General features: G+C 40.7%; 1 protein-coding gene across 3 annotated transcripts in view; it reads right to left on the reverse strand.

Moving 5' to 3' along the window:
• Window positions 1-261: 261 nt before the first annotated feature.
• Window positions 262-20454, reverse strand: part of TMEM33 (transmembrane protein 33) — a 59370-nt gene continuing 39177 nt past the window's right edge. For all 3 annotated transcript variants that reach the window (XM_077477564.1, XM_077477566.1, XM_077477565.1), the window contains exons 4-8: window positions 18528-18715; window positions 15752-15819; window positions 10045-10178; window positions 4725-4808; window positions 262-1350 (exon numbers count right to left, since the gene is read on the reverse strand). In XM_077477564.1, the coding sequence (XP_077333690.1) occupies window positions 1221-1350; window positions 4725-4808; window positions 10045-10178; window positions 15752-15819; window positions 18528-18715 (604 nt within the window). In that variant the 3' untranslated portion in view covers window positions 262-1220. The remainder of the gene's footprint in view (window positions 1351-4724; window positions 4809-10044; window positions 10179-15751; window positions 15820-18527; window positions 18716-20454) is intronic.

Consider the following 20454-nt stretch of genomic DNA (forward strand, 5'->3'; position numbering starts at 1 on the left):
GTTATGGAAGCATAGAATGGGGTCTGGGAGTGAGTACGCACCAGTGCCACCATAGCAAGTGGATTGTATTGGAGGCACTGGCCAAGGGGGAGGAGCAAGGAGCGCCAGAGGGGGAAGAGGAGGATTGGTCTGCTCTGTGCAAAACCACTGCACAGAGCAGGTATGACATGCTTGTTATTTTGTTTAAAAAAAAAAAATTAAATGAACTTTTAGAAGCATTTTAAGCACACCTCCTTTAGAGAAGATACTGCTACTCACAAACCAGAACAGACTGCAGTTTTTATTGAGTAAGGCTGAATCACATACACAAAGAATGTCACAAGTCTGAGGTAGTTTTAAAACAAGGTGTATCACCAAATAAAAACATGTATAAACATAGGACGTATCAATGACTTTTTATTATTATTCATTTAGAATGAATATTGAATTTCACTGTAATGACGACTGTCGATATAAACCAAGAGCTAACCTGTGCATTAAATACAAAAACAACCAAAATCATGCAGTGATCAATCACTGAAAATAAACTAAAACATTAGTTATTATGAATGGCGAATGTATGAATTTTATTGCATTTTCTTCCTTTTATTTGTACACTCTTATAAACTAAAAAAAAAAAGAAAAAAAGAAAATACAATGAATTTGACATCTCAGAAAGCTAGATACCCCAAATGCTCTAAAATAAATTTGTTTCCTCTACTCTAATTTACATTTCAATAGCAATCTTCATACAAAGAATATAAGTGGGGCAAAAAAAGTAAAATCTTTTTAATATACACAATGTTCAATCTAGTGTATTCCAGTGAATATATAGAGCTAAAACATTTAGACTTCACTACCTTTCATTCACAAACAGTCTGTTTCTGATAAATTGGTCTGTGCATTTCTGCAGCTTGGGGCAGGGAAACCTGAGGCTGCAACTCTATAAGGCGATCATTGGAAATCAGATCCCGGATAGTGCTCAAGCAAGGTTTGGTACCACAATTTGTATTATTTACAAAAAAGAATGAAGTCTACATTCACTGACTGGGGACACTGTCACAGAAAAACTCTAAGATACTGTAGCAAGATGTTTATAAAAAGGCATTAGGAGCATCATTTCGCATGGACCGGTCTGGATGCCGTTAGGTTGCAGTAAAACGACCGTATTACCATACAGAGAGCAGAAATACCAGCTGCTAATGCTCATTTACATACACATTGTATAAGTTAAGAATAAGTTATGCAACAGTCGGTGCCAGTCTGCTGATAAAAGCAATGCTGCTGAGACACAGTCTTCTGACAAAGTCCGGACACGCTGGCTTCATAACTAGGTGCTCCATGATAATCCTCAGCTCCGTGAACAGAGTCCTGTAAATGTGGAATTAAACACAATTGTTTGTTAAGTGTCTGTTTTAAAAAAGTACTTTGCTGTAGGAGATAATGAATTTGTTTTAACATAAATCTATCAGTCAAGTCCCCCAAAACCGATATTTAAATTTTTGGTAGATGCTGGAGTATTAACCACTTCCCATCCAGGCCAATTCTGACATTTCTCTTCTACATGTAAAATTCATAATTTTTTTTGCTAGAAAATTACATAGAACCCCCAAACATTATATAGTTTTTTTTTTTTTTTAGCATAGACCCTTATAGAATACAATGGCGGCCGTTGCAACCCTTCATCTTTCACGGTATTTGCGCAGCAATTTTTCGAACACTTTTTTTTGTTTCATGCTTTGAAAAAAAAACAAAAAACATTAAAGTTAGCCCAATTTTGTTATGCCAAGTAAATAGATATCCAACACGTCACACTTCAAAATTGCACAAACTTCGGGACTTAAAAATCCCCATAAGTGATGCTTTACATTTTTTTACTGGTTACATGTTTTGAGTTACAGAGGGAGGACTAGGGCGAGAATTATTGCTTTTGCTCCAACGTTTGTGGCGATACCTCACATGTGTGGTTTGAACACCGCTTTCATATGTGGGTGGGACTTACGTATGCATTCGCTTCTGCGTGTGAGCACACGAGGACAGGGGCGATTTCAATTTTAGTTGTTTTTTTCATTGTTAATTTTACTTTTATTTTTTTAGTTTGAAACTCTAAAAAAAAAAAAAAAAAAAAATTTGATCACTTTTATTCCTATTACAAGGAATGTAAACGTCCCTTGTAATAGGAATATGGCATGATTGGTCTTCTTTACAGTGAGATATGGGGGTCAATAAGACCTCACATCTCACCTCTAGGCCGGGAAGCCGTAAATCTCTATGGTAAAACATCCAGGGCCGGCGGATCCGTTCTGACTCATCGATGGAAGCAGCAAGTGGGTAGAAGCACCGGAAAGCGACGGGGGACGGACGTCCCCTCTCACCGCTCATAAGAACGTTCAAGCGGCGGAACAGCTGCTATGATCACTCTTATGGCGTAGGGAATCGCTGGATGATAAAGACGATATCTGAATGATGCCTGTAGCTGCAGGCATCATTCAGATATACCTGCTCAAAGTCAAGGATGTCATATGACGTACCTTGGGAGGGAAGAGGTTAAACAATCATTTGTTTCTTTTAGTCTCTTAAACCAGCCACAGGTGGACCAAATCTCAGCCAGTTCGGCAGGGACCGGACAAAATCTGATCTATGGGCAGGCTCGTTGTACCCAAGTTGATCCATCAATCGACATGGGTACAACCAACCTGTCGGATTTTTTACATACGATAACTGCTAGTGGCTATAGCTGCTGGCAGTAATGATTGTGCTCTGCTGCCTGACAAGGCTCCCTGTGCCCCCACAGCGGCAGAACACAAAAGTACTGTGGGAGACATTGCAAGAAATTTTCTTTACTGCAACCCATGGTGGAAGGAAAAAACAAACAAATCATCTATGGCCTGCTTTAGGGAATTAGGTGGTGGGATCACCTGAGCCCCCGGGGACATTACAGGTATTATGAGGAGGGATAACACTGGAACATTTCAACTGTTCCAAGGACAAAGAAGAAACCATGTAGTGACCCACCCAACTGGATGAAATGACTTGGCCTGAACTTTTTTTTTTTACAACAACAAAACTTATTTGTGAAAACGAAGGCAGTTTACAACTTACAATTCTTAGTGACAGCATTTAGTATACATTTGATAAGGTGGGGAGAACCCAAGGGCATCTGCGTTGGTCGTGCACAACATACATTGATATAGCAAGTGGGTCCAATAGGTACAGACATAAGCACAATATATCAACTGGCATACATATTAAGGTGGGAAGGAGGGGCAAGAGGCTCAGACAAACCCACAAGTCTTATGTAGAAATGGTATTGCAGGTAGCAGCGTTACCCAACCAGGCGTCCCATATCTTGCCATATTTGGACAGGCAGCCTCTATGAGCGTATATTTCTTTTTTTTAGGGGAGAACCCTATTAACAGCAGACCTCCACTCCTGGAGAGTCAGGGACATAGGTTGCAGCCACCTTCTAGCTATAAGGAGCCTAGCAGTGAAGAGTGATTCCTGGAGGAATATTTTGTGAAACTTGTCAGAGTCAGGGTCTGGAAGTATCCCCAGTAGGCCCCGTTTTGGGGAAACTGTTAAGTTGGATAAATTTTACAATCTGGAGTCCAATAATCCTGTATATCCGGGCATGATCAGAGGATATGGAAAAATGTGCTATCAGGGCTATTACATCTGGGACATAGTGGGTTATGGTTAGGCTTGTATTTAGCCAGGCGAAGCGGAGTCAGATAGGTCCTATGTAGGATATATAATTGTGTGAGGCGGTCAGATAACTTGGTAGACCTGAACTAACCTTTTAAAATAGTATTAAACCCTCCATGGAAAAATAAGCTCTCAATGTAAGTCAATTTACTGTGTACAAAAAAAATTGCCCTATTTAATCGGCTCTACTTTACTATTTTTAGTAAACCTTATTTAAAAAGCACCCCCCTGCTTATAGCTGGTGCTGCAGTTCCACCAACTTCCAGTTGGGAAGCACATACACAATTACTTCCAAAGACACTGGGCATCAAGACTACATGTCCTTTAAAGTGATTTTAAGAATTTTTTTTTTTCTTTTAACAACAACCATGTCCTACTTGCCTGCTCTGTGCAGTGGTTTTGCACAGAGCAGCCCAGATCTTCCTCGTATCAAGTCCCCCGCAGGCGCTCCTGGCCACTCCCACCTGCCAAATGCTCCTCCTCCTACTTACTCAGTGTAACATAACCACATTATTTTGCCCAAAAAATTGTTTGTTTTTTGCATTAAAATAATAATTAAAAAAAATAAAAGTATTTCCTAAAAAAAAAATTTGTTTGTAAAAACTGCTGTGCAAATACCTTGTGACATAAAAAAAAGTTGAAACACCCACCAATTTGTGCTCTAGGGCATCTGCTTTAAAAAAAAAGGTTTGTGGGTTTTAACAAATTTTCAAGCAGAAAATACTGATTTTTACAGTGTCAGAAAAAGGTCTGGAGTGAAGTGGTTAAAGTTACGTTTTTGTTACAGGTATATTGTCTACACTTTGGTTTTTCATTATAAGATTGTTATATTTATTCTTGATCACTTAGGCACTGCACTGTTCTTACTTAACTTTTATTTTGTTGCCTGAGAGAAAGCAATACCTTTTGCCATGCCATGGTTATGGTCTTCCTATTAAGACCAACGGAATTCTTCCCAGGAGGCCAATTCTTTCACTTTCTATCCTATCTAACCCTTTGCAACAGCAGCTGTATATACAGTATGAAGCACATAAAATTACCGGCAGTATGGATTTCTTCTGGAAGTATAACGCAGGGTCAGGAATCTGTAGTAAATAAATGGCTGTAATAGGCTCCCTTGACCACTAGAAAAGAAAAATACAGATATCGTTAAAAGGGGTGAAGAATTGTTTTGTATACATTTTCTTTAAATTCACAGCTAGAAATAACGTACTTTTTTTAAAAGGATATTTGGCGATCTGGATCTATGAAGTGTTTAAAAGACCTGAGACTACTTTTATTTAAAGCAGAGTTCCACCCATTTTATGAACTTTCTCCCTATTGTATCCCCCCTTAGCTCATCCTGTTTCATAAACATTTTTTTTTTTTTAAATATTACTTAGAAGTAACTTTTTCAGTTGTATTCCTCTTCTAATTCCATCCGTCCCTGCCTAGGCGATTACATCACTAGGCGATTCGCAAGGGTTCCTGGGATAGCGGCGTCATGTATCCCAGGAGTCCTTGGGAATCGATTGCTGCCAAATCCATGCGTTGTTTGCAGAGATCAAATGACGCGAATGGGAGATCCGACTTATTACCTTCCCCCCTGGACTGACAGGTTGCTATAGCAATGGGGTGGGAACTTCCACTGACATTGCAACATGTTAGAAACAAGAACTGCCGCGCTGAGGCATTACTGCGCATGTGCGAGTTTGGGAGGAAATCCCGGAAATTAAGACAAGAGGGCTTCAGATGCCCACAGCAAAAAGGAACCTCCCTACTACCAAGATCTGTAAGTAATAAACTATTTTAAAAGAAAGTAAAAGGGCAACAGGTATGACATGTTGTAAATGTTTATAGACATGTTTGGAGAAAATACAGAGCAGGCTTTAAAAAAATTAAAATAAAAAGTGTTTGGGGACTAGAACTCCGTTTTAATGCTAATGCTGGATTTGAACAGCACTCTTGGATACCAAAAGAGATGTGTTTTTTTTCCCAGAATCATACTTACCTAGGTGGATGCAGCATTAATTCGATGCTGAATCTGCCCCCCCCCCCGCCAGCTCAAACACCACCACAAACACCATGTCACGATCATGCCCAAGCCTGAACCGGCTCTGTGACGTCAGCAAACAGCAGGATACAGCCCGCTCTCTACTGAAAACGGGTCACAGGAGTGCACAACAAACTGCACTTGTGATCCACAGGAAAAGTACAGCCAAACAAGCTGTGGTTGTATTTCTCCTTTAATGTCTGGAAAAAACTAGTGGATACTCCCTCTACAGAATAACATGAGCCTGGAGGTTTTTTCTTTAAAAAAAAAAAAATAACATGTTATACTTACCTGCTCTGTGCAAGGGTTTTGCACAGAGCAGCCCCGATCCTCCTATTCTGGGGTGCCCTGCCAGTGCTCCTGGCTCCTCCCCTTCATCGGGTGCCCCCAAGGGAAGACGCTTTCCATGGGGGCACTCGTGTGGGCTCGTTTGAGTCCCTTTACTGCGTCCATTGACACAGCCAATGGCTCCTGTTGCTATCAATCTGTCCAATGAGGACAGAGACAGCGGCTGGAGCCACTGACTTGTGCTCATCCCTGAATCAGATGGTCTCAGGTAAGAAAAAGGGGGGCCCTGGGGGGCAGCTGCAGCTAAGAAGGTTTTTCACCAAATGCATTAAGGTGAAAAATCTAGAGACTTTACAATCACTAACAAAATTTGGGGGAAATGGAAATAGAGTTTCGACTCATGAGCAACCTTGCACATCCTCTACAACCTAGTGGTATTGACTACACCAGCGGTGGCCAACCAGTAGCCCGCGGAACTCTTTGATGTGGCCCGCGACCTCCTGCGATGGAATGGCAGGTTAGCAAGCACAGATCGCAGGTTGCCGACCCGTCATACCACAGCATCGGTGTTGTGAATGAAGCTGGTGGTAGAGGAAGAAAACGGCTGCAGAGCAGAGCCCATAAGCCGATGCTTCCTGTACAGCGCCGGCTTTTGCCACCGGCAGAGTCTATGGCAAAGTTCAGTTAACCCACAGGATAGACACAGGTGCACTACGCTGCACCTGCGGTGTGGGTAATCAGTGTGAAAGCAGTTTAAGCCCTTTTCACACGATCGGTCCTACCCAATCGGACCCTCAATTCCCCTCTACAGAGCGGCAGATGTAAACAGACTTTTTTTCCTGTTTACTCCCACCTGCCTCCAATCTGGTCCTAAAAAACGATAACAAAAAAAAAAAAAAAAATATAGAAGGGAATTCGCCCCCTTCCATCTGCGTGGATCGGAGGGCCTATAAAGTAGCCGTGACCTGTCATCCGCCTGCTCCACTCATTGTGGCCCACGACTGGTTACCAAGTTGCTTAAGTGGCCCTCGCTCTTAAAAAGGTTGGGCCCCCCTGGACTACACCATTCTTACCATCGATTTTCCCATTATACGGGTTCTGTAAGACCATAAAGGCATTCATGTGGAAGTGAAAAAGGCTGTTTTTACCTTTGTCAATGTTTACTGTATACAAAGAAAATCTCCACAATCACACAACGTTCTGAGGCTCTTTTTGAATGATTTTATTTTAGGCTTACGATTCCTAATCTCTTTACCTAAACTTGTGAATCCTGCTCTCATATTTTGCTGTTATAGTATTCCTGTGGCTATTGATCTGTATGATGTGGATATTGTAAGTAAATTGAAAGTATAAAATACATATTTAGCCATTTCATATTCACCAATTGCAGACAGTAGGCGGTACATGCTTAGTAACAGCATTCTTAGATCAGCTGTGTGGATAACAGTCACTAAACTGAACATTATTCCTACTTTCACACTGGGGTGGCGAGAGCTTCGTCTTTAAAGCGCCGCTAGTTTTAGCATCGCTTTACTGTTTTAGCGGCACTTTTCGATCCCTAGCAGGGAGGTTTTTAACCCCTCGCTAGCAGCTGAAGGGGTTAATAATACCCGTGTAGCACCACGGCCCATTCATTTCAATAGGCAGGGACGCTTTATACACCGCTCCTTCACCGCCCCAAAGATGCTGCTTGAAGGACTTTTTCTAGTGTTCTGCAAGAGCACCGCTCCAGCGTGAAAGTGCTTTACAGGCGCTATTTTTAGTGATAAAACCTGTAAATCGCCTCAGTGTGAAAGTAGCCTATAGGTTTATAAGCTGAAATAATATTATTGCAGTTTTTATTGGTATAAAATCCCTATAAAAGTTTAATTCAGGGCTCTTTACTTGGTGGCTGCTCCTGCAGGTTTAAAGTATTAGAACACACCAGCTTCAAAGCCAGTAGCAAAACAGCAAACCCTAATTGTAGGCTGAAATTGCCTGTATGTTTACCAAAAGTAACTGCTGTGTACCTTTTATTAGTCCATGGTCAAGTAACAGTTCCTCCTCCTCCTCCATCTCCTTCCCCATAGAGGTGGTGCCTGTACAGCCAGTGTGACATAGCACAGAGGAGGGACATACGTCCCCAGTCTGTGCGCTGTTTCAGCAGGCTGATCCAACCCTCTACAGGCTGCACCTGAAACAGCGCTGGGCAGGGGCAGGCGTGGCTTCAAAACTGACCACAGGAGATGCAGGCTTGCCATGCATGTGCATGGCATCCTACATCTCACAACATTGATCCCAGGGATGCAAACTGACCATGCCAGCAAGGATCTACTTCTGTTCTTGGCATGGTCAATTTAAAAAAGGGAACTGCATCATCAGGTACTTAGTGAGAACAGATAAAATAAAAAATATGCAAGGGGCAGTTTTTAGGAACTTAATTAATCCAGCACATAAGCAATCATCATTGTTAAAGTAACATATACTTAGACATACATGTAGACAGCCCTCTCTGCTTAAAGTGGAAGAGTGGATTCCTTCCCACTAATCATTCAGCTGAATGTGCAACCTAGGATTGTGTTATTGGATCTATATTTCTAGTACAGCAGTAAGCCAGCTTTCTGAAACCCTGAAGAAACAGGTTACACACCCTCTGCTGGCTGGTTGGGGTAACATCAAATATTTATACACAATTTCATATTTATCTGGCTTAAAGTGAAAAAGTTCAGAATCCTACGTTTTTACTCCTGAATTTACTTCATAAAAAAAAGAAAATGCATGCAGGTCACGATACAGCAAAGCAAAGCCACAAGCCAACATGAACACATAAAATTAAATGTTTTTTTGAGTGCACATTTTCCACTGCTAGGAGCCCAAGACGATGTACATTACTTTTTAAAACTATTACTCTGCATCATTGATATCTCAGGCCCCAACATGAGTAACAAGAACTGTACTGGTGGAAATACAATAAAATGGCATCAGTTCTGCCACTTCTGCTCCCACAACATCTCAATACATGAACTAGAAGTGGAAACTTCTTTCCCTGCTCTCAGAGGCCAATCAATAACAGAGAATCGCTCTGTATTATCCCTTTTGAGTGCAATTTCATCTTCCATTGTCATGTAACTGGATGTTATCGCCTAGAACAGTGATCACTAAATAGCGGACCGTGGTCCAGACTGAGCAACAGTCCTGTCCGGAATGTGGCCGTGCCACCTAAAAAGTTGTGCGTTTTTTTCCCGGGTCTCCCACCAGGCTGCCGCTATCATTCACACAGCAGGTGGGAGTGGGAGGTGCTGCAGATCGGCAAAGTACGGGAGTCTTTTCAAGTTAACAATTGGGTGATCACCCGCTTGTTGACATTTTGAAGTTTGGCAGCTCCCGCCCTTCATCCAGATCTACAGCACCTCCTGCTCCCATCCGCTGTAAGGATGATACCAGCACTGGGCCTGGGAAGAGGACAGTCAGGCCGATAAGTGCCTCTGCACTGGTAGGATGGTGCAGGGGAGGCTGGAAATTAAAGGGGTACCATGACGTGAAGGGGATTTCAGTGTAATGGGGTGATATTGATGTGTAAAGAGGGACTGTGATAAGGGGAACTGCGGTGTGCAAAGGTGTATTGTAATAAAGGGACACTGTTATGTGTAATGGGGCACTATGACGTGAAGGGGACTGCAGTGTAATTGGGTGCAGTGATGTTAAGGGGAGTTGCAATGTGTAGGGGGAGGGAGTGAGAGCACTGCTGTGATGTGTTACAGGGCAAACATGAGATTTGGACCTCTGCTGCAGGAAAATTTTACCAACTGGACCTCCATACATTTTAATTTAAGACCCCTGGCCTAAAATCTCTGCAGCAACACCCCTCCCAGGCTGAATGTTTTATAACAGCAAACAAGACAGTAAGATCATGTGACCTGATTTTAGAAGATTATAAAATTACATTGTGGAAGTACCATAATATAAGTGAAGGCTTTAACATGTTGCTCTACTATATAAACGGTTTTATTCGGGCGCCTTGTCTTCCACTTACAATTCAGAAATGATTAAAGAGGAGTTACCTGAGCAGCATAAAAACAGTTGCAGGCATTAAAAAGATTTCATTACAAGCGATGAACTTCAGTATATTTTGCTGATTTGCATTAATTCTGTCCAGAAGAGACCTGACAAGTGCCATGCTGTTTGCATCTTTGGCCTAAACCAAGGGAATAAAATACAAGGATTAATTATGAAAGTTTAATCAGTAAACAAAACCATTCAGCTTTACATCTCTGCATGTTACCTAAACAATTTCAAAAGCATATGCAAACACAGGGTATGCCATTTTCCATTTTAAGGGCCATATCAGATTTGTCCCGTCATTAAGTGACACTTTGAACTAGTCTTTGTTGTTCCATCACTAGACAATTTGTTTCTTAAGTATTTCAGGAAGCAGCAGACAACAATCAAGCCTTCACTGGTAACTGTAAACAATTAAAATAATTGCCCATCCGACATGGTCCCAAAAGTGAACTCCTCCTTCAAAACACTCAGTCCCCATCACACAAAAGTCCCAAAGTGCCACTACAGATAACCTTATTGTCGGGGCTTGTCCAGCACACAAACCCTAGGAGGTACAATTGGAAGATTATCTGAGACCTTATTGCACCCAAGCTCTGGATATTGTCTTCAAAAACTCTATAACTATACCTGGATGAAACGCGTTAGTGAGCTACGTAGGTATTCCCATGTGCATATGGGACAGTGCCTTGAAAAAGTATTCATAACTCTTTGAAATTTTCCACATTTTGTCATGTTACAACCAAAAACTTAAATTGGGATTTCATGTGATAGACCAACACAAAATGGCACATAATTGTGAAGTGGAATGAAAATGATAAATGGTTTTCAAAATTTGTTACAAATAAATATGTGAAAAGTGTGGTGTGCATTTGTATTCAGCCCCCTTTACTCGGATACCCATTACTAAAATCTAGTGGAACCAATTGCCTTTAGAAGTCACCTAATTAGTAAATAGAGTCCACCCGTGTGCAATTTAATCTCAATATAAATACTGCTGTTTTGTGAATCCCTTGGAGGTTTGTTAGAGAACGTTAGTGAAGAAACAGCACCATGAAGGCCAAGGAACACACCAAACGGGTCACGGATAAAGTTGTAGAGAAGTTTAAAGCAGAATTAGGTTATAAAACAATATCCCAAGATTTGAACATCTCATGGAGCACTGTTCAATTCATTTTCCGAAAATGGAAACAGTATGGCACAACTGCACACCTAAACTGACAGGCCGGGCAAGGAGAGCATAATTCAGAGAAGCAGTCAAGAGGCCCATGGTAACTCTGGAGGAGCTGCAGAGATCCACAGCTCAGGTGGGAGAATCTGTCCACAGGACAACTATTAGTCATGCACTCCACAAATCTGGCCTTTATTGAAGAGTAGCAAGAAGAAAGCCATTGTTGAAAGAAAACCATAAGAAGTCCAGTTTGCGAAAAGCCATGTGGGGGACACCGCAAACATGTGAAAGAACGTGCTCTGGTCAGATGAGACCGAAATGTAACTTTTTGGCCTAAAAGCAAAATGATTTGTGTGGTGGAAAACTAACTGTACATCACCTTGAACACACCATCCCCACCGTGAAACATGGTGGTGGCAGCATCATTCTGTGGGATGCTTTTCTTCAGCAGGGACAGGGAAACTGGTCAGAGTTGATGGGAAGAAGAAAACCTGTTAGAGTCTGCAAAAGACCTGAGACTGGGGCAGAGGTTCACCTTCAAGCAGGACAACGACCCTAAACATACAGTCAAAGCTACAATTGAATGTTTTAGATCGAGCATATTAATGGGTTAGAATGGCAAAGCTGCTAGAGACATACCCAAAAGACTTGTAGCTGTAATTGCAGTGAAAGGTGGTTCTACAAAGTATTGACTCGGGGCGGAATACAAATGCATGCCATACTTTTCAGATATTTGTAAAAATGTTTAAAAATCATTCATCATTTTCCTTCCACTTGACAATTATGTTTGTGTTGGTCTAGCACATAAAAACTCAATAAAATACATTTACGTTTTTGGTTGTAACATGACAAAATGTAAAAAATGTAAAGGGGTGTGAAAACCTTTTCAAGGCACTGTGAGTCATTGGCCTACAACTCCTTACATGATGTCTATATGTACAAATGCTATCAATTTGAACTTTGCTCACTAAACTTTTCTTTCTTTATTTTTGCATAACAATTCAAAGCCTCAGTTCCTCAAAAATCTATATTTTATTTCCATTTGTTGCTCTCCCCAAAGGGCACCTCATTAGAACCACCCAACTATTACCAATCAGAATGTGGATACATTTTACCGGGTACCTGGTTTCAGTGGCCCCTTCAAGTCCAAGTCTCGGTGCAACTTGGAACAGCCAGCATCCAGCACTAAGCCCAAATGCAGAATTAATTATGTCCTGGGCCTCCAATGCTTTTACAGATTGCTCCAAATGAGCATGCCGTAGAATCAAAAGTTTCCAGAATGCTTCCACATTCTGTTTACATCGGGAGTATAGGGACATCAATGTTCTCCGATTCAGTATGGGGACCTGGACAGTTGTTCTAGCCCGGGCAAGTCTAGATCAGGTCCCCTCTGGCCAGATCCACATCCCTAGACAATAACAATGTAATATTAGGCCACGGGTTCAAACAATTATGTGGGATGATCTGCATGACATCTGTGTTCAGTGCGCAAGCATCAATGCTCACAGCAAACACAATGTCATTCAAATTTTAGCAAAAGCAAACCTATGAAAAACTTGCTAGTGTGCTCGTTTGTCACTAACAATTTATGAGATCCATTTTTCCCCCCTCTCCTAAAAGTATAATATGTACCGTATATACTTTTGCGTTCTGGAAAATATGTCCATATGCATGCACCTGTAAATGCAAGTACAAGCGTATCCCCATGTACAACATATTTTCTAAATTCATTTTTATGGGCAAAATTACTCAGCAGCTGGAGTACCTGGGTGCTGAAATACAGGAATATTTTACGTCTGCAAATACATCCATGTGCATGGCCCCAAAGGAGGAAATCATCTCTGCATGTAGCATAAGTTCTGCTACATTAGGAAATGTTCAGTAAGTATTTTTGTGCTGTGAAGTCCATCAATTTGAGCAATTACTGCAATACAAATTGTAAGTGCATTTTTTCCAATGGATCCAGACTTTTGGAACATCCTGTAAAATGATGAACAACACTATAAAACTAATATATATATTATATTATCCAATTTGGACATTTTCACTTAGGGGTGTACTCACTTTTGTTGCCACTGGTTTAGACATTAATGGCTGGGTGCTGATGGGGACAGCACTGAGGAAAACATGTGATTTCCTGTGTCGACACGCGTTGGGGAAGGGACAGGACAGTGTGGGTAGGAGCAGCTGCTCTGATGCTGTCAGCGGAGACTGCAAAATGGAATATCTCCACGGATTTACACAGATTGGTCTGTTAAAGTTTGTTGCACTGTTAGCACCTTCAATATGTGATTACCCCTTTTTATGTTTTTTTTTTTTTTAAAGGATAAAGGATTTTAAATGGTATTACACTATGCAGTTCATTTCTTTTACTATAAGGATACCATTCCAGGACACCTGAGCAGCCTTACCTATAGAGCCCAGGGGTGGTTCATCAACATGTATAGACCAAACTGTACACACTTGGAGGGAAGGGCAATCACGAAGGCGGAAGCACTTTTGCACAAGGATCTTCACTTTATACTCATGTTATATGTATTTTGTCTACACATTGTTCATTATGGACTGTATGTTTTTACACAGAATGATATTGAATATTTAAGCACATTAGCAATTTATTTTTATATGATATCTGAATTTATATCTATGTATGTATGTATTAATTGCATGATACTTAGGATTGATTCACTGATATAACATGACACTTTACTGTTATATAGCAAATTGTAATTTCTTCAGTGTTGTCACATGAAAAGATATAATAAAATATTTACAAAAACGTGAGGGGTGTACTCACTTTTGTGAGATACTGTGTGTGTGTGTGTGTGTGTGTGTGTGTGTGTGTGTGTGTGTGTGTGTGTGTGTGTGTGTGTGTGTGTGTGTGTGTGTGTGTGTGTGTGTGTGTGTGTGTGTATATATATATATATATATATATATATATATATATATATATATATATATATATATATATATATATATATATATATATATATATATGTGGTCGCCAACTTTTCAGCCCTCACGGACCACTAAATTTTCACAATTGTGAATCCCGTGGATCACCCCCCCCCCCCCCCACTCTGCATCACACTGCAGCCTCGCACAGACTCATCATTGGATCTCACCTTGTTATTCAGCCATTTGCTCGAGCTCAGTGCTCCCTCCCAGTCCGTGATCAGTACTGCCATTGAAAGTCCCCTCCTGTTCTCTGCACTACTCCTGTGGCCTCCCTTTGAGTTCAAAGGAGCCAGAACTACAGAGGAGACATTGCGCATCAATGCGCGCTGGCAGTATTGACTGTCAGAGTGCATTGAGAACAACACGGGAAACATTGGGGCGGTATACATCCACCACATTGTTGAGTTGCTGCAGAACCCCTGGGGACCACCAAAATTTCCCCATGGACCACTGGCTGGTGACCGCTGTTATTAGGGCTGAAACAACTAATCGATTATGACATAGATTACCATTTTCATAATCGATTAATCGGCCAGTAATATAATGGGGTTAAAAAACAAAACAAAAAAAAAACTAAAATGAGCCCTTTATAGTACGAAAATATAATCACTACTGTAAATACCACTTTCACAGTTCTACAGTTAAAAAAAAAATAAAATGAACCCCTTCCAGTAGTGATTATCCCCTTTTTTGTACTATAAAGGGCTAATTAGTCTTTTTAACTACATTATGTTACTAAACGTCTTAGGCCTGGTTCACATCTATGTTTATTGGTGCTTTTTGCAGAAACGCACTACAGTTCATTTACATGGTTTCCTATTGGACATGTTCATATCTGTGCTCTTTTCAGCCGCTGCATATTTGGAAAGGGTCAGGGACTTTTAAGGCAAAACGGTGCTTTTTTTTGGTTCAAGGTACTTCAATGGAGAAGCTGCAGAAAAGAATGTAATGTGTTTTTGCAGCAATTTGTGTTTTTTAATATGCCAAAAAAAAAAAAAATATGCAAAAAAACGCAAATTACAGTAAAATCACGTGCGCAAAAATCAAAACGGACAGCAAAAAAGCAACGCAGAAACAGATCATGGGGCAAACACTGTAAAGGTGTGTACCGAGCCTTATGCTGGCCTCACAGATCAATTTTCAGGTGAGAATATTCAGATGAAAAATCTTTGTACATTCGTTGTATGAAAGAATTTTGTTTGAAATTTTCACTTAATTTCTGAACAAAAACCACATACACTGTCTAAAAATTCCCTTGACCAAGAAGTTTTCTATTATTTCCAAACTTTCCCGTCACCGTGGTTGAAAATGAACGTCAATTTGAGCCACTTTTTTTTTAAGGTTATTAACCGATTAATAGAAACAATAATCGCCCAACTAATCGATTATGAAAATAATCGTTAGTTGCAGCCCTAGCTGTTATATATTGTCCTTGTCGTATTTAAATTAATAATCAACACTGACTAAATAAAATGACACAGAATACATACAAGTTCATGTTAGTAATAACATATTGTAAATTCCCAGGTTATTACTGCTGTGCAGTGCAAGCTGCCTAAAGCTTCAGACAGAATACTTACATCCAAGATTTTTTTTGTCCATGAAGATGCATGAAGCATTGAAAAGAGCAGAACAGGAAAGATGCTCACTGAAGAAAGGTATTAAGAAAAACACAACATGATTCATTTCTCTTCAATTTATACTTGACGAGTTTTTACTAGCCAACCTAGGCAAAAGACAGTCCCTCTTGTCATTGTTCTGTTATTTTTTTCCATACAATCTACAGCCGTGGACAAAAGTTTTGAGAATGACATATTACATTTTCACAAAGTCTGCTGCCTCAGTTTTTATGATGGCAATTTGCATATACTCCAGAATGTTATGAAGAGTGATCAGACAGATGATTTGTCAAGCCCCTCTTTTCCATAAAAATGAACTTCATCCCCCAAAAAATATTTCCACTGCATTTGTGAGGGCTTCAGGGCACCCAAGAAAGTCCAGCAAGCGCCAGGACAATCTCCTACATTTGATTTAGCTAGCAGGATCAGAGGACCATCAGTGATCAGATTTCGCACGATCAGAGGACCACCAGTGCAGCTCTTGCTCAGGAATGGCAGCAGACAGGTGTGATTAAATCTGCACGCACAGTGAGGCAAAGACTTCTGGAGGATGGCCTGGTGTCAAAAAGGGCAGCAAAGAAGCCACTGAGATAAAGTCATTTTCTCTGATCAATCCCCTTTCCGATTGTTTGGGGCATCCGTAAAAAACCTTGTCCGGAGGTGAAAAGGTGAGTGCTACCATCAGTCCTGATGACCATCCTGAGACCATTCATGTGTGGGGTTGCTTCTCAGCCAAGGGAGTGGGCTCACTCACAATTTTTCCTAAGAACACAGCCATGAATGTATGGTACAAAAAAATCCTCCGAGAGGAAAATACCAACCATCCAAGAACAGTTAGGTGATGAACAATGCCTTTTTCAGCATGATGGAGCACCTTGCCATAAGGCAAAGGTGATAGCCAAGTGGCTTGGGGAACAAAACATCAAAATTTTGGGTCCATGGCCAGGAAACTCCTCAAAAGCTTAATCCTATTGAAAACTTGTGGTCAATCCTCAAGAGGTGGGTGAACAAATTCTAAAAAACTTTAAGCATTGATTATGCAAGAATGGGCTGTCATCAGTCAGGATGTGGCCCAGAAGTTGATTGACTGCATACCAGAGGTTGCAGAGGTCTTGAAAAAGAAGGGCCAACACTGCAAATACTGACTCTTTTCATAAACTTAATGTAATTGGCAAAAAAAAAAAAAAAAATACCTTAGACACTTATGAAATACTTGGAAATTATACTTCAGTATACCATAGTAACAAATGACAAAAAGATTTAAAACCACTGAACCAGCAGACTTTGTGAAAATAAATATTTGTGTCACTCAATAGTTTTGGCCATGGTTGTAATTGTATGTACTGTTTTTTAATCATCTCATTGGGGGGGAAAAAAAAATAAAAAAATCAGATATAGATTCTTATTCTGGCGATTATGCTTTTAAATAAAACTAACAATAATGAGTAAATGAGTGCAGCAATACCAGAGGCAAACCTGTAAATGACAAATATGGAGAATACCAATTTCCTAAAAAGCCATTTGACTAGTTGGTACGATTTTGCCCTGGCTTTAATACTTTGACACTCTGACCTGGAACAGGTCTGCAGATCAGAAAAATAGAAAGTCCTGATCAGCAAACTTGCTTTCAGATTAGTAACTGAAAGTTTTGAAGCAAAAGGGTCAGCATGACAGGCACACCACCCTTGTTTAAAGACGTTGTAAAGGCAGAAGGTTTTTATATCTTAATATATTCTATGCATTAAGATAAAAAACCTTCTGTGTATAGCAGCCTCCCCAGCACCCCCTAATTACTTACATAAGCCCCATCTTTTTCCAGTGATGTCCACGACTCTCCTCCTGATTGGCTGAGGCACAACGGCGACGCCATTGTCTCCCACGGCTGTCAAATTCAGTCAGCCAATGGGGGGGGGGGGGGGGGGGGGGGGGGGGGTTCAGGGCTCCATGTCTGAATGGACACACAGAGCTGTGACACTGCTCGGGTGCCCCCATAGGAAGCTGCTGGCTGTGGGAGCACTTGCCAGGAGGGAGAGGCCAGGATCAGGGAAGAGGGACCCGAGAAGAGGAAGATCCAGGCTGATCTATGGCAACTGCACAGAGAAGGCAAGTATAGCATTTTTTTTTTTTTTTAAAACACACAAGCTTTTACAATCACTTTAAGGAGAAAAAAAATCTGTCATACTTACCTACTCAGTTGAACGGTTTTGCACAGAACAGCCTTGATCATCTTCTCAGGTCCCCCACTAGCACTCCTCCCCTTGACCGATGACCCCAATAGCCAGCCACTTGCTATGGAGGCACTGGTGTGTACTCACTCCTAAGCTCAGCTCATTGCATCCATAGATCTCAGAGCCGCAGCTCACTAGCTGTGGCTCCCGCTGCTGTGTCAGCCATTGAAGAGAGAGAGACCCAGGACAATTGGGGCTCCTGTGCACATCGCTGGATCTGAGGGGGGGGGGGGGGCTCAGGTAGGAGCAAAACACAAAGGGTTTTTTACCTTCATGCATACAGGTAAATAAAAAAAAAAAAAAAAAGCCCTTCAGCCTTTAGAATGACTTTAGATTATCCAATTGTGGTCAAATAGGTAAAAAAAGAACTGCTTTTTCCATGATTGGATAACTGAATGAATATGCACAGAATTTGTGTAAAGATTGTCAACTCAATTCAGTCCAACTCAGAGAGTAACCAATTCGGGAGACTAAGGTGCTGTCTAAAGGGGACACTTGGCAAAGGATACTAGTGACAGGGTATGAGTTGACAAAGATGAGTGAATACAACAGGTAATGACAGCTGTCTTCTAACAAAGCCTGGCTCAGAAATGCCCGACTCAGCTGGAAGTGAGGTAACCGCTGGTGCAGCCGAAGAGCACTGGTGAGAGCATTGGCCAACAAGGCACGTTGATAGAAACTGGCAGCTTCATTTAATCTGCAAATGAAGAAAAAACAATTACAGGTGACCACACTAAATAAAACAAAAGGATAGTTTTAAAAGTGTTTAAAAAAAATACTGCATGGCATTTCTTGCCATCATTTACATTTATTAAATCTGGCATATGGTACATTTAAAGATAAACTACCCTTTAGAATGCATATAAGTGACAGCTAGTTTTCAATATGGGTCATTTAGGCACATCCTTAAAAGAGATCGGTCAAACATTTTGTGCCCAAGATAAGCAACAATACTTTGCCCTAAATGATGGGTCATAATTCCAGTCATTATTCTGCCTTACCCAAAGCTTCAATCCGATGGATTTTGATCAAATGTAACAAGCCCACAGCAATCAAAACTATAGTGTTCAAAAAGACCAGTGCATTGGAGTAACATAGGATCTTGGCATTCATTGCACCTTTAACCACTTCAGCCAAAGTATTTACCCCCTTAATAACTAGGCAATTTTTTGAGATACGGCACTGCGTCGATTTAACTGACAATTGCGCAGTTGTGCAATGTTGTACCCAAACAAAATTGATGTCCTTTTTCCCCACAAATAGAGCTTTCTTTTGGTGGCATTTGATCACCTCTGTGGTTTTTATTTTTTGCACCATAAAAAAGAGTTTTTTTCTATAATACATATCCCCAAAAAAAAAGAAGTTTTCTGCTATAATACATATCCCAAAAAAAACCACAACAAAATGTATTCATTAGGTTTAGGTCAATATGTATTCTGCTACATATTTTTGGTAAAAATAAATAAAATAAAAATCACAATAAAGCTTAAAAGGTTTGCGAAAAAGGTTTAGCGTCTACAAAACGGGGTAGATTTATGAACTTTTATTTTTCTTTAATGTTTTTACTGGTAATGGCTGCAATCTGCAGTTTTTAGCGGGACTGCAACATTGCGGCGGACAAATCTGACCCCAAGTGACACTTTTTGGGGACCAGTGACATTATTGCAATGCTCAATGTATAAACGAGACTGGCAGGGAAGGGGTTAACACTAGTGGGCAAAGGGGTTAACTGTGTTCCCTGGGTGTGTTGACCCCTGTCAGAATGGGGATGCGCCCTGTTCTGCCTCTCTGTACTGTGATAATTTCTAAAATTATAATTTCAGCATTCGTTTTAGCTTTGTGAAGATTTTTTAAGAACTGCCCTAAACCCTATTTTAACTGTTTAACTGTCACTTCTCACTGTCCAAATACTAAACTTGGATAAGAAAAGCTGCAAAATATCTAATCCACAATTTTAGACTTCCTTTGGCTGCCGATACTCACACAAAGCAGTAGCAGTATGTCAAATGCTCTCCATCAAAAGGGTTAAAGTAGAGCTTCCCTCTCCCAATCAACATTTTTAATCCCCATGCTGCTAACATTAGTAAATAGATAGGAAAGTATGTCATTTGTTTTAAATGTTTTTTTTTTTTTTTTTACATTTCTTCAGCTACTTCCTGGTTTCTTGCCTAGGAATACGATGTCATACATCCCAGGAGTTTTCAAGAGGGGAAAGAGGAGGCGGCGTTTTCTCATCTAAGCACATTCTTCTGCATGCCTGCTTGAGCTAAGGGCAGATGGATCCCAGGAAATAAATGCTACATAAATCATTTGCCCTTACACAAGATGGCCACAGGCAGAAATGCTAGGGGGGTATTTTTCAAAGTGCTTTCTCATCAAAATAAAGCATAGAGACATGGATGGATGGAGGCGTTAGCTTTGAATAAATGAATTACA

The sequence above is a fragment of the Lithobates pipiens genome, unplaced genomic scaffold (assembly GCF_037356315.1).
Source record: "Lithobates pipiens isolate NorthernLeopardFrog02 unplaced genomic scaffold, aLitPip1_a1.2 Scaffold_13, whole genome shotgun sequence".
NCBI lineage: Eukaryota > Metazoa > Chordata > Amphibia > Anura > Ranidae > Lithobates > Lithobates pipiens.